General features: G+C 40.4%; 1 protein-coding gene across 4 annotated transcripts in view; it reads left to right on the top strand.

Moving 5' to 3' along the window:
- Window positions 1-23724, top strand: part of LOC123375900 (core histone macro-H2A.1) — a 72397-nt gene extending 48673 nt beyond the window's left edge. For 2 of the 4 annotated variants that reach the window (XM_045027306.1, XM_045027305.1), the window contains exons 6-9: window positions 9909-9999; window positions 13849-13938; window positions 17342-17516; window positions 22980-23724. In XM_045027306.1, the coding sequence (XP_044883241.1) occupies window positions 9909-9999; window positions 13849-13938; window positions 17342-17516; window positions 22980-23145 (522 nt within the window). In that variant the 3' untranslated portion in view covers window positions 23146-23724. Of the gene's footprint in view, window positions 1-8343; window positions 8444-9908; window positions 10000-13848; window positions 13939-17341; window positions 17517-22979 lie in introns of all 4 variants that reach the window. The other 2 variants (XM_045027303.1, XM_045027302.1) reach the window with 1 other exon arrangement.
- The last annotated feature ends 2727 nt before the right edge of the window (window positions 23725-26451 follow it).

Below are 26451 nucleotides of genomic sequence, written 5' to 3'. Positions count from 1 at the left end.
GTTCAACTAGGCCTGAAATAGGCATTCCAGTTTTGTGTGTGCAAATTAAATTAATAGGTAATTACTCAGTCCTTACTCAGGCAAAACAGCAAAGAATTCAAAGGAGTTTTGCTTGAAGTAAGGACTACAAGTGTCGGCCAAATAATAATAATTAGCACTTCTGTAGCACTTAACATTTTCTAAGTACGCTTTAACTAATTCATCTAATTAAATGTTAACTAATTAGAGGCCTACCCAGTGTTGTACGTGCAAGTGCAATTTGTGTCTCTTTTTAACAATGTGACCCTTTAGGGATCAGTTCTCTTCTCTTGCCTGATATACAAACTTGTATTATATGATGCATGCTCACATATTGGACAGTAAAATTGAGCCATTAGTCATCAGGATTTAATTTTCATTGAAAGCTTTTGATTTATATTGTAAATATGTGACAGATACCTAACACTTCACAATAAGTGTCTAATTGCTGCACAGTAAAAAGGCAGCGTAAGACTGGATGATGGGTCTTTTGTAGGTGGATTTTTTTATAGTTAAATTGGGACATACATTAATAACTAACATAAATGCATGAATATCAAGGGGACCCCAAAACTGAAAAGCCAAAACGGTCTGGAGTTAATAAAAGTGAGGGGAAAACTTACAGAAATCTGGGAACTAGGGAACAAAAAGAGTTAACTTTAAAATGAAACAAACAAATATGTTCAGACCTCTTACAATTTAAATCCCGTATGGTCAGCTTTTTATTTCAGTGTACACAAAGTTTTTTTCAGTTTTGATTTGATTTAAAGAGAAAAAACAGCAGTTGCTTGTAGTCATACTCAAGACTCAAACTGGATTATGTGAAAAGTCAGTAACTAGATGTGTGAAATATTACTGGGTTCAAATTCTATTTGAAAGTCACTTTCCCACATTTCATTACGAAGTCAAAAATGGGCCCATATTTGCACAGATGTTCAAGTATGCTAATTTTTGGAACTAAAATGGGCCCATTTTTTGAGTGAAAATTGCTTACAGGTTAAAATCATGCAAACAATTATGCATTGGCAAGTTTTTTAAAAACAGTATTTCTATGTCTGTGTGCATAATCACATGAAATGAAACGGTGACAATTTTTGTTGGAAACTCCACAGCAAAAATTATAAATTTTGCACATCTCTAGGAATGACATGTTGACGTTACTGGCATCTAGGTCATACATTACATGAAACCAGTTGTCCAGTATATCGACACGTTTATATTCCTGCTCAGTAAATTAACTCACACACAGGAAGGAGATGTGCGCTTAAAATTAAGTAACATGGATTAAAATACAACAGACCAAATTCAGCAATTGGTGGAAGTAATCTCTGGGTCTCAATATACTTGATTACACTGAAATGTTATACTTCATAGGTCAGATCCAAAGCCCATTAAATTCAAAAGGAATCTTTCCATTGACTTCAGTGGGCTTTAGATCAGGATTTATGTAAGTGAAAGAGAACTTTGTCTTTAGTTTTCTTTATCTATAAATATTTGATAGAAATGTAGCATTAGCTCAAATACATACTTGGGTGGCCTTCTGTACTGCGTAGTCAGACACTGAAAAAGTCACTTTAGGTGCATGGATAGCACCATGCTAATCACATCTATAGGCATAATTATAATGTGTATATATCTGCTTATTCTCACTGTTGTGCTCTACAAAAGGGATTAGGGAGATTACAAGTATAAACATTATTGAATCATCATATTTTTAAAACATTTGAGTTAGTTTGGTGCTTATGATATTAAAGACTTTAGAACACTGGCTACAACAAGGGCACAGTGTAGCTAAGCACAAATTCTCCACACAGTTTTGTCAAAGTGCTGTCTTCACTAGACTCTTGCTGTCCCAGTGGTGGGTACGTCATGAGCAGAGTCTGACATTCCATGTTCAGTTGTCCCAGACTACAGAGTAATTTGTGATATGTATTAGAGACTCCCAAACTTGCACTCAGTAATGAACAAACTGCACTAATAGTGTGTCACTGAGCACTTTTTTACAAATATGTTCTTACTGGTATGGTATTGTAACTTTAATTCTTCTTCGAGTAATATACCTAGGGTGCTCTATTTCAGGTGCACATGTGCCTCTCGTGCCCTTGATTGGAGATTTTCCATTAGCAGTGTCCTTTTGGCCTGTGCATGCAGTCTATACTACCTCGTGCTGCACACCGAGGGTTTGTAGAGTTGCGCTGGCAAACCACCCTCAGTCTCTCCTCTACCGCCTCAGCCTGAGACAAACCTGTAGCATGTCTGCCTTTGATAATCTTAGCGTATTCTACAGTTGTTGTTTTAGTTAGTTCAGTGTTTCTAGTTAGTGTTAGTATAGAATTAGTTAGATAGTAGTGAGGGGTTTGGGTTTTTTCACCCTTTTTTCCAGAAAGCCTTTTTGGCCTGGCTGGGTATGCCTGGCTCACCAGGTTTCAAATGCTGCCTCTCCTGGTCAGCGACAGCCACTTGACGTGTATCCATTTGCTTCAGAGAGTCCCATATCGCCCAAAAGGGTAACTTTCACCAACCTCTCATATTTAGCATGGAAGAATCAGGAGACCAAATGGAGGATGGAACACTCCCTTCAACCTGCTTCTGAGTCATGTCAAAAGACACCTCCCTCCACCCCTGATACATCTGTGTCCGGACAGATCCAGCACTCCTTCAACCTCAGCCCAGTCTCCCGTAAGAGGGGGAAGACAGCAGAGGACTCAGGGAACGCTCCAAAGAAGAGGAGCTCTGTCTCCCACCAGAAGGAATCAGCTGCCAAAAGCTGCACCCCCCCGCCCCCCGCCTCCGGGGGAACATTGAGGAGAATGAAGGAGACATTCAGTCAGTCTCCTCATTATCAGTGCAGGGTTCTCCTCAATCTCCATGCAAGAACCTGTACTTTGACAAGGATCCTCAACCACAACAGGAATGGTAAGATCAGCCCTGAGTGTAATCCCCTCTTCTAGATGCCCCCCACCCCCAATGGCCTTACTGGGATCTTTGGGCAGCATATTGGCAATAGCTTGCCAAACCTCCAGCTTCATTGCACTGAGAGGCTGGGGTCTCCTATACCATTCTCACAACACAAGGAGACTTTTGAAGAATAGGAGTGTAGGGTAGATATGGAGGCCACCCCTCAACTCCTGTTTCATCCTTGTCTCTGGAAAAGTCAATCATGCCTCCACTACCATTGACAGTCAATGATTTTCATCAGTTTGGGACCTTTTGAAAAGGGTGTCTGACACCCTTCAGATACCTCTTGAGGAGGTTAAAGACTCACAACACAGACTCTTGGACATTCTGCAGTCAGCAACACCCAGCCAAGTTGCATTACCTGGTAATGGAGTGCTCCTCCATCCAATGAAGACTATGCGGCAAACTCTGTCACCATCCCTCCAACTTGCAAATAGGTAGATAAGAAATATTATGTCCCTCCCAGGGACTCAGAATCTTTGTTTTCCAACCCTTCACCTATTTCCCTGGCAGTGGATGTTGTACATTAGCGGGGCAAACTGCATTACTGTACATTACGTACAATAAGGACCAGAAGAGATTAGATCTCTTTTGGCTGAAAGGCCTACTCATCCGCGACCCTCCAGTTTCAGATATCAAACTATCAGGTGATCATGGCCAAGTATGACTTCATGAATTACAAGAAGTTTGCTGCCTTTATTGAACATCTTACATATGAGCATAGGGAACACTTTCAGGCCATCATCACGGAGGGTCAGTTATCAGCCAGAACCTCTCTCCAAGGGTCCTTAGATGCCGCAGACACTGCAGCCAGATCCATCTCCACAGGGTTCAGGGTGTCATGGCTCCAGCTGTTGAGGTTCCCGAGAGAGGATCAGAATACTGTCGAGGACCTCCCGTTTGATGGTCAGAAATGCTTCTTGGGGATTACAGATGAGTCCCGACACACACTGAAGGACCCCAGGGTCATGTTGATGTCTTTGGATATATAAACAGCTAAGAACAAGAGGAGATTTTGCAGGTCTCTAACTGCTCAGAGATCACGCCTGGCCCAGTTGTCTGGATTTCACTGGACCGCCAAACCCACTAGAAAGAGATAAAGATTCCAGAGGAAGAGAGCTCCTCACCCTCCTTCACTGAGTACCCAGTCATCACAACAATTTTGACAGGTCGGTCAATGGTTTGATTTCTCACCTCTAGCTGGCAAGCTGCAAATTTCACTGACCTTCCCACTTTTGGAGACTGCCTTTCCCACTTGTAACAGACTTGTCATCATATTACAACAGCCAAATGGGCCCTGAAGGTTATAAAATTGGGCTACACCGTCCGCTTTATGTCCCTCCCTCCCTGCCACGCCCCTTCCCCATCCTTCTTCAATGACCCCTCCAATGAGACTATACTGAGTCAAGAAGTGCATTCTCTCCTTCATTTAGGAGCGATAGCGCCTGTCCCATCCCCTCACGGGGGGAAAAGGTTTTACTTGAAGTATTTTCTCATGCCCAAGGATGAAGGGTGGAGACCGATCTTAGATCTAAGATGACTGAGCAAATTAGTGAAGTCTCAGAAGTTCAGGATGATGACTCCGGCAGCTATAATTCCTTCTCTAGAGGCAGGAGATTGGTTTTCAGCCCTCAACGTACAGGACACCTATTTCCATACAGTGATTCACCCAGCTCACAAGAAATACACACATTTTATCATGGGCCAGGAGCGTTTTCAATACTAGGTACTTCCCTTTCCCCTCAGCTTGCCCCTTCGGCTACAAGGTGTTCTCAAAGGTTCTAGTGATAGTAGCTGCTTTCCTTTGGCAAGAGTCAATTTTAGTTGTTCTGTATCTCAACAGCTGGCTACTTAAGGGCCAATTTTACAAAGCAGTGCTGACCTCCACCCAGGCAGCTCTTACTCTCTTCCAGGACTTGGGTCTCCAGATGAATATAAAAAAAAAACACACAAAAACTCCTCTTCGCTCTGGTACAGATAATGCAATTTATAGGGGTATACTTTGATTAATTGGCACCCAGTGGGCAGATTCATAACCTTGGCAAATCTGGTCATGACAGTTCAAGGAAATCCCTGATCCACAGTAAGGAACTGTTTACAGTTGACAGCTTTCACCTTTGTAACAAGATTTCACCTTTTGCTGCTTTCAGGGCTGGTTCAGAAGGATCTATTCCTCAACTAGAGACAGCTTGGACAAACAGGTCACAGATCCCCTCCAGATGAAGAATTCCCTAGTCTGGTGGAAAAATCAGCTCCATGTCTGCACAGCCATGACTTTCATCCACCCAGCTCCAGCAGTAACTGTGACAGACGCATCACTTTAGGGTGGGGAGCACATCTCCAAACTCTGACAACCTCAGGGCAGATGATCACCTAAAGAAACTGGTCCCCATATCAACCTGTAGGAACTCAAAGCAGTCAGGAACGCATGTCTTCAGTTGCTGCCACTCATCAGGGGCAAATCAATCAGGATCGTGACAGGCAATGTGGCTTGTATGTTCTGCATCAACAAACAAGGAGGAGTAAGATCTCCTTCCATGTTCACTGAAGCTATAAAGTTATGGAACTGGTATATAAGCCATCAGATTCAGATCTCAGCCGTTTACCTTCCTGAAGCCCAGAATAGCACTTTTGATATGCTCAGCAGGTGCTTCTCCCAGGACTATGAATGGGCATTGGACTAAAATTCTTCATGGGGTATTCCAAAGGTGGAGACTTCCAGAGGTGGACCCATTCAAAAACAAGAATTATCCTGTTCTGCTCCAGAGGAGGCCTAGGTCACCAGGCTTTGAGGACTGCTTTTCTCCTTCCTTGGATGAAGAGCCTGTTCTCCAATACCACTAATACAAAGAGTGATTAACAAGATTAGACAGGGCAAAGACAGGACTATCCTTATAGTACCGACCTAGTTAAGACAGGCTTGGTATCTTTCCCTGCTTCACCCATGTGTCCAGCTGGCATTCAAGCTTCTTACCATCTCTCATCTGGTCTCCCAGGATGCAGGTTGCATGCTTCACACAAACCTAGGGGTTCTCCACCTCTGCACATGGCTTCTAGATGGTTCACGGAATTAAAATCCACCTGCTCGATAGGAGAACAGGTATGACTAAACATTAGAAGGGAGTCAACTTGAATTAGTTACCTTCAGAAATGGAAAAGATTCAACCACTAGTGTTACTGTCACCGTCTTGTGCCTGAATTCTCTTCACTGTCAGACATCTTGGATTACCTGCTGGACTTGAAGAAATCATATTATCAACTGGCTCTATTAGGGTTCATATTGCTGCGATATCAGCATTTCATCACCCACTAGAAGGGTTTTCCATATTTGCTCACCCTATGTCCTCAAGATTTATTAAAGGTTTAGGGAACCTGCAGCTTGCTCCTTGCTTCATTTATGAAGACAGCCTTTCTAGTAGCTATCACATCAACTAGCAGGATTGGGGAGATTGGGGTCTGGCTGGCAGACCCTCCATTTATGGTATTTTTCAAGGATAAGGTATCTTTATGGCTGCACCCAAAATTCTCACCTACAGTGTGGTCAATTCACATCTTCACTGATTTAGATCATATACCAGTATTTTTCCCAAACCACATAAAACTCAGCAGGAGATCTCCTTTCATATTTTAGATGTGAGACGGGCATTGGCCTTTTATCTAGATTGGACCAAATAATTTCAGGAATCACCTAGACTGTTTGTCTCCATCACAGAGAGATCCAAGGGGTCTGTGATCTCTCTGTGTGTGTTGATACTTTCTGCAATGAAGCTGGTGCTCTACCTCCCCAATGGATAATAGCAACTCTGTCAGTTCAGGCAACTTCTGCAGCTTTAGTTAACAACATTCCAGTGTCTGAAATATGCAGAGCTACTACATGGGCCTTGGCGCCTACTTTTTACTAAACACTGTGTTTTGGTCCACATCATCAGCTCTGATGTGGTGCTTGGTACTGCTGTACTGTCTTCAAACTTCGAATCAATTCCTAAGCCCCCTCCTCTCTGTGGTGATGCTGCTTGGGAGTCACCTGAGGTGGAGCAACCATAGAGATGCTACTCGAAGAAAAAGAAGGGGTTATCCTTTGCAGTAGCTGTGGTTCTTTTGAGATGTGTCCACCTCTGGGTGTTCCACTACTGACCCACCTTCCCTTCGGCTTTGGACATTCAGATAGAAAAGGAACTGAGGACGGTTCACCCGCACAGTTCAGTGTACCTTCGGTGCATGGCACGAGGTTGTATCAAGTGCATGTGGGGGCCGAATGGCCGTTGCTAATGGAAAATCTCCAATCAAGGCTTAAGAGGTACATTGTGCATTGGCAGTGGGGCATCTATAGGGACTCACATCTCAAAGAACCACAGTTGTGGCACAAGGCGTATATTTCTTATTTGAGCATGACTTGTGACTTAATGAACACTTAATATGCCTTGCTCAAAACGTGTTGCTAGATGTTAAAACTATATTGCCTGAGATTCCACTTGATAGTTTCATTTTTAAAGAACTTAAGATATAAATGTGAGGTTAATCTCCTGATGCCTGTGCTAATTGATTTCCATCACCCTGATACCTACCAATGATAAATCCTCCTAATACTGATGGCTGTGGGGATGCCCTGTGTGGGTATAGTTCACAGGCTGCAGGCAGAAAAATATTTAACTAAAAGAAAAAGTAGAGCCCCTAAAAATATTCCACTGGATTGCAGCACAAGCATGCACCATAAACACCGCAGATATACAGACAGGGTCTTCCATTTACTCAGTGATTCTACTTCACCAGCCCTTCTACCAATGTAACGCAGTCCTGGACAAATGAAAATTTAAGCTACTAAGGTGCAGATCATGATGTCTGCTTCTGTGACTGAAAAGGAAAGACTGGAAGTGTCATTGGAAATAAATGCCTGATTTCTCCAAAACATCTTCACACTTAATGGATTAAGCAAAGAAGGGGAGACCCATTAAAACCACCATGTACTCTGTTAAAAGTCCTGGCCTGTCTAAAGAATTCCTGGCTCAACTTGATGCATAAGAAGTCATTAGAGTATCTTTGAGCCAGGAGTTCAAGGGGGAATGGTTTATCCTTTATCATGTCAGTGCAGGAATTTCAAACAATTCTGAACATAAAACATACACTGTATAAGAGCAAAGCACATTAACAAGAACATTGACTTCCTTTCCATATACAGAACAATGTTTGAGTCTTGTTTTTGAAATTGATTCTTTGTTGGACCAATAACCCCTTTTATGACCTGCACTTTATTTTGCGTATTTATTTGCAGTGATGCTATCTCCATCTGTGTTGCAAAGCTTACTTTTCTGCAGCTTCTCTGATTTCCCAGCTGTCCTGTTATTTCCCACCTCATGCTTTTCTTTTCAGCTGAACCTTATTCACAGTGAAATCAGTAATTTAGCCGGCTTTGAGGTGGAGGCCATTATCAATCCTACCAATGCTGACATTGACCTTAAAGATGACCTAGGTAAATGGGGAATGGGTTGACACAACTAATGGTCACATGAAAATTATGGAACCCAGAATTTATTCTCCAGGACTTCATACATTAAAATATAACTTCAAATTCTTAAGTGCTCAAGAAAGTAGAACCCGGAGAATTCAGTTAAGAAGCATGATTTGCACCAAATCTAAATATTTGTATATTAATTATTAGTGGTTGTCTTCAAGTTGATTGCAATTAAAATAAGAAGTCATCTAAATTCCTTTCCATAATGCTCATAATTGACTGTTAGCTACTTTGAGGGGGGGCTCTTATGTGGATTCATTAAGGATAAAAATATTCTTTGTCAGATTACTTTCAAAATAAGCAGTTTCTCCATTCTATCTGCAATCCCTCCTTTTCAAAGTAGACACAGAAATTCGTAAAGAGGGATGATTAAATAATCCCCTAAATTGGCTTTCTACCTTGATTTCATGTTTAATTCAATCAACTGGTTTGTATGTTTTCATTAGTCTTCAATTACCCCTCTCCATCACCTTCATATTCAGTTGAAAACCAATACTGATTTTATAACAGCATAAAACTTGAAAATATATTACAGTGTACGGTGTATTGCTTTTATGGCTTCCACTCTGTTTCAAATAAAATATTACCCTTCAGCAGAAGTCTGTCTACTTTAAAAAAAAAAAAAAAAAAGTACTGGTCTAGATACACTTCATGTAATACTATTTTTAATATCTGTTTTATACCTGCTCTTTTTTATTACTTTTCAGATTTCCTTAATGGAACAGTAAATTTGGTTCCATTTTCACTGCATTTTATACATGAATGTATATGTGTAAATTACCAAGACAAAGATACAAGAAGGTTACATCATGCACGTATTTTTAAAAATATAAAAAACCTTTAAAATCTAACTTAATTAGATGGATAAAATGTGGATTTTTTAAAAAATTACTCAGCTCTGTTTTTAAAAGGACAACTCTGCCTGAAAATATTTTCCCCCAACATGAAGGTTACTTTCTTTTTAGAAGCTGACAACGTGATGAAAATTGCAAATTTAGAAGTGACAGCAGTGGTGGCAAAAAATGGAGAAACTAATTATTTTGTTTGACTTGATGATCCAGAATTTCTTTTTAAACAGATACCATATTTTAGTGTCATGGTCTGTGGGGTGCTGGTATTAGAGGTTTCTGCAAAGTGAAATGGGGTTTTTAGATGGTTTTAAAACTTTCGAAATGATCTCATGTGATTGCTCTGACTTGTCATCCAAACATTTATTTAACCATGTCATACTCAACATTCCTCCTCCTCTTCTCCACACACCCTTCTTTACACAGACTTGCACGCACCACTCAGAATACTCTCTTGGCCCAAGGTTTGGAGATGTAAAGGTAGGAAAACATGGACGTTGGTACATGTGTAAATGTAGAGCCTGTCCTCGGTCTCTGTCCAACGTGGTTGATATACATTTGTTTACCTGTTGTAGTTGCAAGTTGTACAGGCTGACATTGCCACGATCGACAGTGATGCTGTCGTTCACCCGACAAACTCTGACTTCTACACCGGTGGTGAAGTAGGTAATGGAAAGTTCAGTGCTGCAGAGTTTGTATGTGTGTGCATGGTCAATCAGCAGCAACAAGCTTGTCCAAGCTATGCAGATCTGCATTCCTTTCTCGCTTCCAGCAGTCCTGACTGATCGTAAAAACAAGCAAGTAAATGCAAAGTCATTGGACAGCTCTGACTTGCATAGTCAGATCAGACTTTTAAAAGCAAAGTTATAGAACGCACAACCAAAACCAAAACGCAAGAAACAGAGGTGCAGTGCTCATGTGTGCCCAATTAAAGGGTACTACAGGATTGTTTGTTTTGGCTGTGTAAATGCCTAGACTTGAATAAAGTTGGGCCAGATCCCTCAGATTTCTGACTTAGATCCCGGTTCCCCCCCTCCTCACCAAATGTGAGGTGTTCACATCTGACATCTTAGGGCCGGCCTCTCTGGAACTTCTAAACTCATATGCTCAGTCACCTGGTCACATTTTACATACAGCTCAATTGTATTTGTGGCTCTCGTGAGCTGTTTCTGTATTCTCATGTACACTTGCATAGACATGCTAGAGCAAAGAGAGAATGCACGGGAGGCAGAATGACTCAAGGAGTTCCATTTAATTTTTTATTCTTAAGATTCATTAAGATGTGTAACTCATTATTTTTAATCACATAATTCCCTGAGAAGCACCTTGTATCTCAATGATTTTAAAGCACTTCTCAAATTTTAGAATAGAAATGTAGACAGAGGAGGGAGCAAAAGAGTATTAGATCGTACTGAACCTGCCTGGAAAACTTAAGGCAGAATGGAATTATGCAAACTGGAATTTGGACTGAATATTAAGGTTGCTGCTAAGAGTGGCAACCTACCCTTATAATAGGATGTGACAACAGGGATCACAGCCTCATTTTACCACTGAACTTAACCACATCGCCACTGTCTGCACAGGGCACCTTAATGCCTGGGATGTTATTTCACTATTGGCTTCAAGGGGAGAGTGTCTCCTACAGGATCAGCACTTCCTGCAACACCTTGGGTTTTCCTGAAAGACCTCTCTTCCAAGCAACATCCAGACAAACCCAATTCTGCACAGCTTATTAGAGCAGCAGAGACAACAGCCTGAGCTGGTGCAGCTGTAGACTAGCTGGCTGAAGGAAATTACACAGAAGCCTCAAAAATAAAATACAAGAATATTCTGTATTTGAATAATACGCTTCTAAAGTCTATAAGGTTCAGCTAGCTAATGTACTCTTCTCTTACCTTTTGAAGAGATGCTTTTGAAACTAGTGGATAAAGAAACTTCTGTGAAAAATGCACTGATTATGCTTTCATGTATGTTCTAATTACATCTGACTGCTGGAAGAAAGAATAAAAATGCACAAATGCTTAGCTTCCGAATATTAACTTTTACCATCCTTCTAACAATTAAATGTACTGTGGGTTTATCCTGAAAATGTTACAAGCCTAAATTTCTGCTTAGGCTGTTTTTCAACACTGATACCCATGCCTGCTTGGAAAGCATGAGATAATGACCTTACTCTCATGGAAGTAACACATATTTATGCTTGTGAGTAAATAAGCCACTAACCTTGAAGCTGTGAAGCAAGACTTTCACCAAGAACCTTACTAATGTAGTGGGAAATGATTGAATACAATATGCCCTTTTCTAGATACAGCTCATAATTGCACAAGAAGGTAGTGAAGTATAATGCAAAATTAAAACTTCACTATTAGTTAAAAAGGCTGAATTTAATTTAGGAATAGATGCAGAAATTAGTGTTGATCTGTATGAAATACTTTTTCTTTTCACCACATCTTCAAGGAGATAAGTATTTGGATTGTTACATGAAAAGAGAAACCACAATTTTAAAGAAATTGATTTTATAGATTTTGTTTTCACAGTAAATGAATCTTCATCAGAAGGGGTGGAAGCTCCATTTCTTGACACAATTAAAAGTAATCCAGACAAAATGCCATTATGTGTACAACAATGCTATAATGGCAGAGTGCTGTCACTCAGTGACCTAATATCCCTTTTCTCTCTGTAGATTCTGTGTTTGTGCTAGAGGGTATATGGTCCCTGCACAGTGTGTGCCCCAGTTCTGGTCAAATTCACTAACAGCCCCAAATGGGGTATTTCTGGGTGGAGTGAAAGCTCATTTTCCTTCATCCCTTTACACTCTGGAGTGGCTGCACAGTGGACAGCGCTGGCTAGGCCTGTTAAATAGTAAATGGCACCCCCTCCATCCCTCCAGCCCTATCAAGATATGTTTTTCTAAGGCATAATACTCTATTCAGGTGGTGCAACTCCGCTTTATCCCCAGTTGGCTCAGACGTAAGAGTTCTCCTGATTCTACAACTATAGCTATAAAAATGTGCCATTTGGAACATATCTAATAGATGTGTAGGTAACTTCTGAGATATCATGGAGGTATTCAGGAAAGTTGCACTCATTTGTGAAAATGACCCTAGACCAAAATATTTAGGTGTAAAGTTGAGATGTTTACTGTGAATAATTTAAACACTGAACAGATTTTGGGTTCATACTAGGACAAAATGTCAAGGGTCTGATTTTGCAGTCCATACTTGGACAAAATGCCCAGTGTCTGTCAGTTATGGCGAAAGAGCATGGGATGCATACTTTCTAAAATTATTAGCATCCAAATGCAGTAGAATAAACTGCATTTAAGAAAAGCAGAGTCAAAGTCAAAAAGTCAGTAGACAACAGTTATTTAACAAACCTTTAATATTAATTTTGGAAGACGTCTAATGATGTCAAAGAAAAGCAGGCTGCTGCAGTGCTGTTAGCTCTTAGAATTCTAGCCTTGTTTAGCAAAATGAATCTCGTAGGAGGGTCTCTGCTTCACTGAGCATACAATATGTGCATTTCCATCAGAAAATGCAGTTTTCCCCTCCCAATCAGTAAAATGAATGGGCTTCACCAAATAAATGTGTGACTCTACTACAGTTTCTAATTCTGATTTATATATTTATTTTAAATCCGTTTTCAAAGTAATATCACAAATCAGAAACTTTGATACCACTTCTTACTTTGCCTGTCTTATAATAAATGTGCACAGTGCTAAATGGTTTGGGATGCTTAAGTAGTTAGGGAAATGTTTTCTTGGGCTATTTTTATATTAATATATGAAACTAGAGCTGCAAAATAAGATCTAAACCATTTCATGTTGGACTGCCTTTGTAGACTGCACCTTTTGTTGCCCTGAACCCATGCACAGCTCTCTTCCTCCCAGAGTGACAGTGTCCCACTCATTAGCAGTAGTTAGTGGAGTTCATTGGAGGAGTATGTTCCTTAGAGATTCTCCTTATTTCTGAGGCTCTTCCTCTTGGTTAAAGGTGGCTCAACAAGCTGGGCAGTTGCCAAGTAAAGCAGCCCGCTGCACTCACGAGACTGTTTCATTCCTGGTGCCACCTGTTGGGGTCAGGGATCAAGATCAGGTGAGTTTCAAGTTCTTATTGTGGCAAATTGCTCTTTAAAACAATTTATAAGAGAAAGGGGAACTGAATCCTAGGGGAAGAATTATGAACCATCAGTCACCATTGAACTAGCCCATGAAACACAGCACGGTACCAGGAACTATGTGGTATGGAGGCTACTAGGAATGTCACCACACATGTTGACATTGAAATCAGAATATGAGTGTTAGAGAAGGGATACAAATGCGAGGTCCTGGTGGGATTTATTTTTAAATGACTAGTTAACTCCAAAGTCCCAAAAGGTTTAGATCTTACTTTGCAGTCCCCAAAAAGATGTTTGGGCAGAAAAATCTAGGCTATATGACCACCTAAAACAATGAATCACATGTCTGCTTCAGCAACTCAGGAACAGACGGATAAACTAAAATATGTCTTTGTTCAGGGAGCACTTTGGAGAAGAAAGGTGGCAAAGAATTTGTGGAAGCCGTCATTGAGCTTCGCAAAAAGAATGGGCCATTGGACGTAGCAGGAGGTGAGGCTTAAATCTCTGAAAATGGACGACTAGAACGTCTGCATGCGTTGTGATTTCTAGTTGACTTTCAGTTTGGTTTTATTGTATATTATGTATAAATCAGTCACAAACAGACCTATTTGAACATAACACTTGCATGGGTTTCTCTCTTCTTGCATGACCCCCATCAACATAGTTTAAGTATTTGAGTGTTCAAAGGTAAAAAACAACACTGAATCCACCCTAAAGTGATGGTCAAGTGGTGTAGTGGTGATATCAAAAACTAAAAATTCATTATTTACAAACATGTATTGATGTGTATGATTGATAGCATATGCCTGTATACATGTGTGTCTATATACTTAAAGATGGTATTCTTGCTCTTTAAGGCCTCAATACAGCAAAGCACTTAAGCATGTGATAAGCACATGCTTAACTTTAAACACATTTTCAATTCCATCCTTATTCAGCAATGCACATACTTACATCCCATTGACCTTAACGAAACTTGAGCACACGCTTAAAATTAAGCATCTGCTTAAGGGCATTGTTGAATCGGGACCTAAGTCATCTGTATAAACGTGATTCTTTCAAACAGCTTACGAATTTTTGATGCCCAGTTATCAATATCTCAGTAAAAGGAGAAAATCTCGCATATGGGCAATAAAGTTTGATGAATTGCAAAACATAATATTAGGCCATCTGTAAAATTGTTGATATATGTTGTGAATAAAGAATTCTGATTCTGCCATCTGTGTTTACACTGTAAAAATAAATATAGAGCATGCAGTTTACTAAATGAATACTGACTACAACTAGGACAGAATTTATGACTTGGGATATGACAGGAAAAATTATCACTATTTATGTCTGCTGTTTATCTGCACTTTTTTTCTTTCAAGTTGCTCAGTTTTTATCATATCACACTCACTGCACCGTCCTCATTTGTCCAAACTTGAAAATGGAGACATACATTTAATCATAATGCTTACTTTGTTACTAATGGTTCTTGTTTCATGAAAATTATAGAATGAACTGTTCCCATATTCTTGACTGACTGCAATACTCTACGGTATTCCTAATTACTGTATAAACCAGACCCACAAACCCAGCCACGCTGAGCTCAGCATAGTATCTGAGACTGCAGGAAAAGTGGCTCTCAGTCACAAATCCACTTCCCCAATCCTGGGACCAGCTGGGCAGCCTGGGCTCTTTGAAGCCAGCAAAAACTGCCACCTCCAGTATGTGACCACCGGAGAATAGTGGGCTCCAGTCATGCCCCCAGCATCCCCTGGACATTTCCCCTGTCTCTGGGGATTCCTGTTCCATAGTGGAGAGTAAACCATCGTTCTCTTCCTGGAGCATAGCTGTAACCGTAGCAGAATTCTGCACACAGACCTTGTATGTTTTATAGAAAACTGTAAAATACTTCCTCTTTCAAAGCACTTTAATTTGAAAAAAGTGAAAATTGCTTTGGATAATTAACAATTGTCCTCCAGAGTCCCCATAGTTCCATCAGAAGGCTCTCTCCATTTCAGAGACAGTAAAACTAATGAGGCATGTCGGCACAGTATTTTCCTCTTGCAGTTTGAAGGTATTACAAGGTACTGAACTGGTCACATCAGAGTCGCACGATACATAAAATTCCACTGACTGGAGATGTGTCTACTGGCTTTATTAGATTTTTCTTGGATTTATGATATATTCTGAATCTGCCAACTTTTTAGAGCTAATTATGACAAAATTGCCTCGCACTGAGGTTATTCAATATGTTAAGCATCTGCAGGCCCCAAAGTGCACAAATGCTTATGCTTCCATTGCCCCTTAGAATTTACCCCGTTGCAGTCAGAATTCCACATGCCAAGGTCTATTTTCTCTTTTTTGCAGCACCTACAGGATAATATCCATATGTGATAATATGGCTCCAGGAGTTATTGTATGGAGTTGTTATTACAATATGGCCACCATATTGTAATAACAAAGTGCTCCATAAACATTCCAGCATGGAAGAGAGAATTTCTGCCAAGAGGAGCATTTGCAGGCCTGATTGTTAGAAGCAAGCTCCCATTTCGTACCCACAATTTTGTGGGCACAGATAGCTTCAGCCACAGATGCAATTCGATGTCTGTAAACTGCTATTCAAGTTTGTATTTTGCGACTAACTTTGTACTTGAGCCTATGAATAGGCATTTTTTTAATGAACCAAAGTAAGTAAAATAAAATATCTGTATTTTCTACCACTGAACTGCAGGTGCAGAGTAGAGACACAATCAGGCCCTGAGCTCCGTGGTATGCACATAGTCTGCTCCCTTCTCTGCACCCAACCAGCTGTGCAGAGGAAGGTGAGGTGGTGAGACCATAGCCCTGCTTCCTGCCCTGTGCTCTTGGGAGATTTGTGCTCCCAAGTCACAGGAGCTGTCTCGGCACTCGCTGAGCCTGGAGACTGAGTGTCACTAGTCCATTTGTGGGGTGTCCTTGTGTCCCTTGCACGTCTGTGCCAGGGTTGAGGTTCCATGATATAATTAGCACATAAAATGCCCTCTTCCATTCCCTGGCACACACAAGATCATGTCTTCTGATGTTCAAAAACAATAAATCAAATGCTGTAAATCCATAAATCCATACTGGACAGTTGTCTCATTAAATAATGAAAGAGATAAACTAGAAAACAACATTGTTTCAGTCATCAAGAGTGAGGTGATGCGTGTGACAGAGAAATTTTAAAGTAACATCAATCCAAAACTGTCTGTTGAAATTAGACAAAATAGACTCACTCATACTAAATCAGAAACAGGGTGTTGCATTGGCAGGGAATAAAAGAAAACAGTTGGATAATTACTGTAGCTTTTCCTGTCGATTTATAGATACATCATAATCTTTGCATTTGAGGTCATTTGGGCTGCAGTCTAATCAAAAGCTGGCTCAACAAATTGTATATTAACACCAAACCTCTAAAGATCACAGAGGTGGTTAATCTGAGTCTGGAACAACATCCTGGCACATACTGTAACTTGACAGTAACATTACAATAAAACAACAGCGGCCCTCTAACAGTTTTATACTCCAACAGACAACCCAACTTTGTAACATATTATCTAATAAAATGAGAAGAAAGTTGCAATAAAGTGCCCACTTCAAATTTATGTGTCCTCTAAATTGCCAGTGATAGATTTTGTTCTCTATTCATTGAGGTCTATTATAGTTGTAACTTACAAATTACTCCAACAAAACGTGGTAGCAAATGTAAAACAGTCTATGTAATCATGTTATCTCTTCAGGCTATTTGATTTGTATGATAAAGGATCCACTGGGATTATAGCAGTGTCTGTCAGCTGTTCACAGTTTTAATCACACTGCCACATATGTACTTTTTTAATCCTGACAAGATGAAAGCAATTAAAGTTCACTTTCTGTTTCTTACTAGCTGTTGTCAGTGCAGGCCATGGACTGCCTGCTAAATTTGTGATCCACTGTAATAGCCCGGGTTGGGGTTCGGACAAATGTGAGGAGCTGCTGGAAAAGACAGTGAAGAACTGCTTGGCTCTGGCAGATGAAAAGAAGCTGAAGTCAATTGCATTTCCTTCAATTGGCAGTGGCAGGTAAGGTTGTCATGCAAACCTATTACCTAACTTGGTGTGGGTCAGATTTTCTAATGCAGCCCTATGTTCTCCAGCCCTTACTTGGGCATAACTCCCATTTCTGCAATATTGATTTATTCTTGTTCACCCACTCAGTTCCAATCTCTTTAATGAAATTGCCCCTTGCTTGTAGTCTAGTTCAACCAGTAAATCCCAAGTGAAATACTCTAGTGAATCATAGTTCAGACTTGAGCAGGTTTAACAATAATCCCTGCAGAATCATAAAGTACGCAAATACGTTCAAGTGAATACAATGCATTTTGAGAGCATTCAAATATTTAAAATTAACACATTTTAATAATCTAACAAAAATATGAAAAATAAACATGAAGAAAAGGAATCTATCTTACCGAGGTTTAGTGTGTAGTCGGCCCCACTGCGAATATGTCGTATGATAGAAACAAGACGTGGCTTAGTGTTAGTCTAAGTATCGGCGGTCAAACGCCTAGGGTACGTCTACCTGGCAATAAAACACCAGAGGCCAGCCCATGCCAGCTGATTCGGGCTCCTGGGCTCAGGATGTGAGGCTATAAAATTTCATTGTAGATTTTTGGGGCGGGCTGGAGCCCAGGCTCTGGGACTCTCCCCCTTAACCCTCCACCCCCCCAAAGGGGCTCTATTTCAGTGGGGAATTGATTCCTGTATATCCTTCATACAGTGTAAAGCACTGTTGGAGCCTTTGGAATAATTTGCACTATAAAAATGTAAACTATCCCTATCATTTTTATTGAAACAGAAGGGATATACGTCGTACCAGGTTTAAATATACAAGTTAATAGCTCATACAGAAAGAACGTTGGCATATGTCACGTTAAGAGGATGTAACATTATGCAGCTTCAAGGAGACTTTTTGTGGAGAACAATGTTTATGCAAAGTGTACTGCTTGACATGGCAGTCCTTACAACACAGAACATGGTATATTTTTTTCTCAAGTGGATGACTTACAGAAGCTGTTGTTACAAGGAGTGTATTGCTGTTGAATAGAATGAAATCCCAAATAATCATTCCATTCACATTCAGTTGTGAGCCTGTCTGACTGATGGACAAGATTTTGGGGTATATTCTCTTGGTATGGGCATGTAATTCTCACTGAAGCCAATGATAAGGTTGGGGATTGCAGCCTTCAGAACATGGAAGATATAAACACTTAGGTGTTTTCTTTAATTCAAGTGAGTAAGCGGAATGTAATTAATTTCTATGAAGGAGAATGTATTCATTCTGCCTCTACTGTTGTTTTATAAAGTAAAAAGTTTTTTTTTAAAAATAAATAAAGCTTTTAAGGACAACAGACGCCAAAGGCCGCACATGCACACAGCTGTTCTGGTACGGACATCTGCCAAACAGACATCACCCAATAAACTCACGTAAACAGCTTCATTTTCTTTTATGGCTGAGGAATGGGATTATGTGAGGGCAGTTACAATAAATCATTTTGTACTTCGGGGGGAAATAAAATCGCTTGCTTGTAGCAGTCAGATGCTGCCAACCTGCAGAGAGCACAAGTCGGGGTGCTGTGCAAAGGTGGCTTAAAGCCCTGGGGAGAACCATGAGGGAGAGAAGTTTACTAGAGGTTCAGTGTGAATACAAAGTCACCCCCTCTGAATGGGGTTTTATTGCAGGGGCTCTGACTTTAATCTGTATTGACACCAGTTTGGCAAAAATCTCAAACTGCAGTTTTACAAGAATTAAGCTCAAAATACAAATAGTGCGACACTATACAAGTAATTCCTGTTTTCCCTGAAAGCCCTTAAACTGGTCTCTGGTCAGCACCTCACCCCCCAGGTCTCTCTTTGCTCTTTCTAACACGTTGACCCTAAATAAACTCCTTTGCATCTAGTAAGTTTGCAGATGTGAATGCCTCCCTGGTTGTTGTTGTTTATTTGTATTACCATAGCACGTACAAGCTCCAGTCATGGAGCGGGACCCATAGTGCTAGGCACCATACAAACACCAAACAAAACCACAGTCCCTGCCCCCAAGAAGTTAAGTCTAAATAGAGGTTACAATCTAATCCTGGAGTTCTCCTAATCCTGGGAATTAAGTCCCCAGAGCCCTGCCTGTATTCTCTCTTGGCATCTAACTGGGACACCATTGGGGTGGGGTGCAGCAGGATCCCTGGGTCGTGCCAAAAATTATACACCTTATCACACTCCTTTGCTCCTGGGACTAGTCTGCATAAGCCCCCCTACTGTAACCCTGTAATAGAAACAGCGTGAAGGCCCCTCTAATTTATATCCAGCTGAGACATCCACAAGGGACCAGAGAGGGAGCTGGGGAGTGGTGGAGTACAGAAACATACTGGCCACATGCCCTGTTCTTTGCTAAGCCAGCAGCAGGGAGGGTAAGTGGTATAAAAGCTCCTGTGACAGCTGTGCACCACCACTGGGTTGTTCCTACGTAGGGTGCGCCTCAGTAGGACAGCTAAACTAGCTTTAGGAAACCTGTTCTGATCAGAGAGGAACAGCATGTGCAATTTCATGTCATCAATTTTGAAATATCCCAGGTTTACTACAGGCAGCTTGAAGAATAAAACAGTATTTATTGGCCAGATTCAATGCAGGTATAATCCAATGAATGCTAAGTGATGTAGCACCTGTTAATGCCACGGGTGAAATTGGCCCTATGTCTTCAAAGTGCTGGACAAACACTAATTCCCAACGCTGTTGTTAAATTGGTAAGTAAGGAGTAGTATTCCCCTGTATTACTAGTAGGTGAGTACAATTAGGCTTGGAAGGATTAGATTTTTATCGGTAAATATCGATAACCTTCGATTTCACCCTAGACACATAAACCGACAAAAACAATTTGCATTGATAGTAATTGAAATTTATAGATAGGTGGAATAAGAAAAATGCTGCTTGAGAACTTATTAGAGTTTGATTTAAGGCTAGTTACTTTGTATATTTTGACAAAAAAAATCAAAATCTAATTCTGCCAAGCCTAACTATGATGTAAGCATTCTCTCTGCTTAAATGCAAGAGTGGCTTTAAAAAAATAAAACCTTTCCTTTACTATGTAAAACTTTCTTGGGGGGGAAAAACCAACCTTGTTTCCTTAGGGCCTATCCTATTCTCATTAAAGTCAGTGGCAAATTTTTTAATGGTGCAGGTTTTTGACCCTTTTCTAATATTTTCTGAAAGGCAAAAGTAATTTAAGAGCCTAAATCATTGAAAGTCAGTGGGCGATTTTAAAAATTTTAGCCATTCTTTTTCCATGTACCAAGTACTGTTGTTCCCTATAATGCATGTCTTGTACAACAGAAAGCACTATGCAGACACAGAGCAAGAGACAAAGCCCTTGTCTAAATAGACACAGTGGCCAAAGGTGGGGAAGAGAAGCGGGTACAAAGAGGTGAAGTGACTTGCCCAGTGGGCACCCAGCAGGTCATTGGCAGAGCCACCCCTGACTCTCAGTCCAGTGGCCTGTCCGCTAGATACGCTGCCTCCCCACAATCCATCTACCCTCTCTTAGCAACCACAGTAAATGAGGGCCTTATAACTACCCAAGTGCCTCAATCTTTAATCTGCCTGTCAGGAAACAAAGTAATGCAGCTGTAGATGCTTTTCCCAGAAGTGGCAATAACTTCATGGTGGCAGCTGTGGGGCTGACGGTTAGGAATGAGAGGAGGCCCAGATGTTTCTCTCAAACCAAACTGTCAGAGTGAAGGAAACCCTAACTTTTGTGCTCAAAGGCCCCTACTCCCTCCAGCAATGTTGTGGGCCCAACCACACCTCTCCAGTAATCGGGATAGGACAGATACCCCCATAATCACAGAGGCCCATGGCCTGCCATAATTTGTTCTGCCTCCCACTTTTGTGGCCATGAATGGGGTTTCTTTGGCTTTACAGTCTCTCTGGTTCCAGTGGGGAAGGGCAAAAAAACACTGAGATAGGAGGTGGAGAGTTCTTTTTGCAAACTCTCATTCCTCCAGCACTGTACCCCAGCTCGATGGCATGCAAGGATGAGAGGTGGGTAGTTGGCTCTTTGAAACAGATTAGTGTTTTTACAAAGTGAGTTGAGCTGTTATGTAGGCAGCCTATGTGGCCTTCCAAGTCTGCAGAGCCCAGACGGTCACAGAGACATTCTCCTGGGTTGGGCCAATTGTTTCCAGTGGAGCTTAAAATGTAAGTCCCTTTTTGTGTATATTTCCCAATATAAGATGTGCAAAAGACTTGTCACATATTGTCAGCACAGCCAACATTCAGATCTGTTATCTGACTGCTGCAATGTAACTAGGTGGTTGCATTTTTATTTTATTTTATTTTTTGAGACAGGAGATTTTACAAGATTTTTATAGAGCCAAATGGCTTTCATCAAATAGATTGGGTTGAACTGGAATCCCAGATATATGGAAGAGGATGTGACCTGGAGTGGGGCAAAACATTTGTTTGAAATCTGTAGGAAAATTCTAGTGTAAAAGTATTGAACACCTGTGGCTGGTCAGTATAATTTTTACAGTTTCCTGTGTCGTGTAAATCTTTAAAAATACTTCCTCCATTCCATTCAGCTCCTTTCTTTACTTCTTCATTTCATTTGTTCCCTGTCTCATCTGATTAATCCAGCTGCTGCATAGTTACTATGCACAACTGTGTTTACATTAGGAGACCGTGGACCAAATTCAACAAACTGGATGCAGAAGGTTCAAATTACCTTGGCTTCAGCCAGCCAAGCCCCTTTTGCCCATCAGAGAGTCACCCAAGTAGAAAATGGTTTTGCTGCTGCTTTCCATGAGTTTTCTGAAAACTGGGAATTTTCAGCCCTGCTACTTCTGTAATTATAGAATTTAGGAGACGAGATAAGATGTAATGTTTAATTTAGGTGAACAAGTCTCTCCCATTGTGCAACTTACATGGCTTTAACTCTGAATTTCAGAGGGGCCTCATTAGGCCTCCTATCTGGCAAGCAAAAAGTATAGTAAGTATCCTTTATACCACTTAAACATCACTGTGAAATTCTCACAAGGGACTGGGAGTCACAACTATAGTGTTCTATTCCTGGGCCTGCAAATATCTTTATACACAAACAGCTTTGCCCAAGTCCTTTGGTGTCTCTGTGACTCGGTGTGCCCATCTGTTAAATGAAGATAATAAATAACTTCTTCACTGGGGTCTTGTGAGGCTTAATTCATTACCATGTGTAGAGAGATTCAAGATCTTTGGATGAAAGTGCAAAGGATTATTGTTTTATGAGTATTTTCCTCCACAAGCGTGTTTTTAATTACCAGTGCATTTGAGCTCTATGTCTCAATAGCTAAAAAACTGTTAAAACCCGAATTCTATTTGGAACTCACACACTGTTATTTTGGAGGTTTAATTACCATACAACATACGAGAGATTTCCCGGATATTGTTTGCAAGCTGCAAGGCTAGTCTATTGAAAGCTTTCTGTGCAAGTCTTTCTTTTCTTTTCTTTCTCTCCCCTAGAAATGGCTTCCCGAAGCAAACTGCTGCCCAGCTGATCCTGAAAGCCATTTCCAGCTACTTTGTGTCGACAATGTCCTCTTCAATCAAGACAGTGTACTTTGTGCTCTTTGACAGTGAGAGTATAGGGATTTATGTGCAGGAAATGGCCAAGCTAGATGCCAACTAAGCCTAGAAAGCTACAATACCAGCCCTCCTCCTACCCATTCTCCCCACCCCCTGTCCCCAGCCCTTAACTCATTGTGAGGCAGAGCACCCCTTATTTTAAATTTTGCTCATATAGGGGAATAAAGTTTTTTTTGTTGTTGTTGTTGGTTTTCTTTGGTTGGTTTTTTACTTTCTAAAATGTTTTTATGTTGGCACTGATGATAGTTGGCATTACTGCTGTTAATGCACTGTATTCCAGGCATCGTCTGATTTTTAGTGTAATCTAGGAGATTTTATAATTTTATTTTAATGAAGTATGGATTGATGCAGAACGTTGTTAGCAGTCTGTAGTCTTTTACTTGTGGAAGAAACCGGCAAGCCCTATTTTGTAACTGTGTTGTGGTGCTTTATCAATACATCGCGTGGCGTTCCTTTCATTTTTTTAAAAAAAAAGTACACATGCTACAAAACTAATTTGTTTGTTTATTGTCTTAATGATGAATCTGGGGGAAAAAAAACAAAACAAAAAAACTGTCATCCTTAATTATATTTGCAATTTGGGATTTGTGTGACTTGATTTAGTAAAATGTTTGAACTGTTACCATTGGTGTGTTTGAATTATTTTTTAACCCTTTGTTTGATACACCTCGACGGTTTGGGGGGATGGAATGGGTGACAAAATGCACTGGACTTCCATCCAAAATCCAAACCAGAATACTTCAAACCTGGTGCCCAGAGGTGCTGAACACCTGCAGTTCCCATTGACTTAACTGCACCTTGGAAAATGAAGCCTTTATCAATTGAAATAAGTGGTATCATTTTCTGGTAGGTGCTTCAAAAGTTTCCCATGCAGTACCTGACTTCATTGTTTTTTAGCTTGAAAGTCAATAGACGTTTAGTTATCAATAATATTTCATCCAAAGCATGCTGTTATAATTTTTTGAAGCCCCCACACTGTTCCCATGTGTTTTGAAGGTAGATGGGTAATTTGTAATCATTGGTACTGGATTATAAAAATTGATATATAGGATCCAGATTAGCTCCCAAGCACTAATACTAGCCTGTTTTATGTAAAGGGTTTTGTGTTTCCCAAATACAAATGAATCCTTATATTATAAGCCCACTTCGTATTTGGTTACCATATTGTTCACACAGCCCAAATCAGATCCGTGTAAATACAGTCTTACTTTACAGCAGTCACTTGTTTGTACTTTGGGGGTGGGGGGAAGTTTCAAAAGTTATAGGAAACCTATATTTCATAGGACTGCTAGCCCTTGTTCAGAAGTTTTTCCTTTGAAACCTTGTGCTCATTCCATCTAGCTCCTAGACAGAAAATGCACATTTGCTGTTGTTCAGAGAATTATATTTGCTGATGAAACAGATCCCTTCAAATTCATTCCGACCTGATCCAAAAGCCCATTGATAGAATGACTGTTACTGACTTCAGCGAACTCAGAATCCAATCCTGTTCAGAATCTGATTTTGAGTAATTATCAGATACATCCGATTTATGGTCACGTGACCTCTGTTGAGATTGTTTGTCACTGTGTGCTTGTACTTCCGATTGTACAGAAGTGTTACAAGGTGCAGAAAGAATAGGTAAGTTTTCAAATAAGAAATAATTAAGCAATAAAAAGCCTCAATGGGGCTGTTTGTGATTTTTTGGGGGAAGGGGTGTGGAGGGAGGGAATAAAGTAGATGATAATTTGAGCCAGAGAGAGAAAGAGTTGAAAGTTTAGTTGTCTTTTATCTTTCCTTAAGAGTGTCATGCCACACATTCCTAAAGGAAAAAGATTGAAAGTGGAAGTGAATAAAATCACTTAGACCGGTATAGGATTTAAATAAAATGTTTTACTTACTGCAGTCACATTAGAATCTAATCACTGAATTCTAGAACTGCATTTTGCACGAACTCCACTAGATGTCACTAAAAGGATTGAAAAATAAGTAAAAGCATAAAATACGTTTGATGTAGATGTTTTGCTGCAGAGGAGTAAACTGATTTTGTCAGTGCGGTTCGCATGGACTTTAGGTATATCTGTGACTTCCCGTAATGCAGATGAGATGTATACTCTATGTGTACAACTCAGATGTTTACATACAGATGTAAAGAGGATGGAGCTAGACTGTTCTCAGTGGTACCAGATGACAGAACAAGGAGTAATGGTCTCAAGTTGCAGTGGGGGAGGTTTAGGTTGGATATTAGGAAACACTATTTCACTAGGAGAGTGGTGAAGCGCTGGAATGGGTTACCTAGGGAGGTGGTGGAATCTCCTTCCTTAGAGGTTTTTAAGGCCCGGCTTGACAAAGCCCTGGCTGGGATGATTTAGTTGGGGATTGGTCCTGCTTTGAGCAGGGGGTTGGACTAGATGACCTCCTGAGGTCCCTTCCAACCCTGAGATTCTATGATTCTATACATCAAAACTCGTGTGCACTGTGCTATTTACAACATCCACAGTCTTTTCTTTGCAGTTTATATATAGTGTAATGTTTAACACCAGAATTGTTGACTGATTTTAGAGCAAATGTCATTTCCAAAGGGTCACTGAAAAACACAAATGTTCCATTCAGCACATCCAACTTCAATTACAATTCAGATAGTTTCAAAACTGCTTAAATACCTCTCCCCTTGTTGGCCCCCACCCCCAAGCGTTGAACCAATATATACTATTACTTCTACAACATCAAGGCAAGTACATGTTTTTCTGTTTGTTGAATAAACGAATACAATTCAAATTAAAAAGCCTAGTTTGTCTTTGGCTTCGAGTCTAATACACTTACATTGAGTACTCCACAAGCAGTCCTGTTATTTCAGTGCAACTGTTTGTGAAGTCAGGTAGTCATCATCATGAGAATGGGAATCATAATCTGGCCCATTGTGAATTATGTTAGTGATGATAGTGAATCAGAGTGGAAAAAGTCCTAATAGGCAAATGCCCCATCTCCATGTGAACAGAAGGTTTCTCCCTTGAAAAACATTTGTCATTGTTTTATCTGCTTTAAAAAAAAGTCCCAGATAAAATGTCTTTCACTACTTTCCTTGGCAGACAATTCCACAGGTGGATAGATTTCCCCTCACAGGAGGTTTCTTTAGCCTAAATTCTCCCTTTTCTTTAATTCCCTCCAATTAATCCTAATTATGGAACCTAATGTTGCACTCATTGAAGTCATTAAGAATTTAGACATTGATTTCAGAGGGGCAGTATGCTCCTTTGTATCAACCTAGATCTTTCCTCTTCTATGAATTTATTCTCAGTCATGTCAATAGAAATGATCAGCCCATTTGAAATAGGCCCAACAAACGCTAAATAGTTTAAACTGATTTGGT

This window comes from Mauremys mutica, chromosome 8, assembly GCF_020497125.1.
Source record: "Mauremys mutica isolate MM-2020 ecotype Southern chromosome 8, ASM2049712v1, whole genome shotgun sequence".
Taxonomy (NCBI): Eukaryota; Metazoa; Chordata; order Testudines; family Geoemydidae; genus Mauremys; species Mauremys mutica.
Note: the sequence above shows the minus strand (reverse complement) of the source record. Positions and strands in the feature narration are given on the sequence as shown.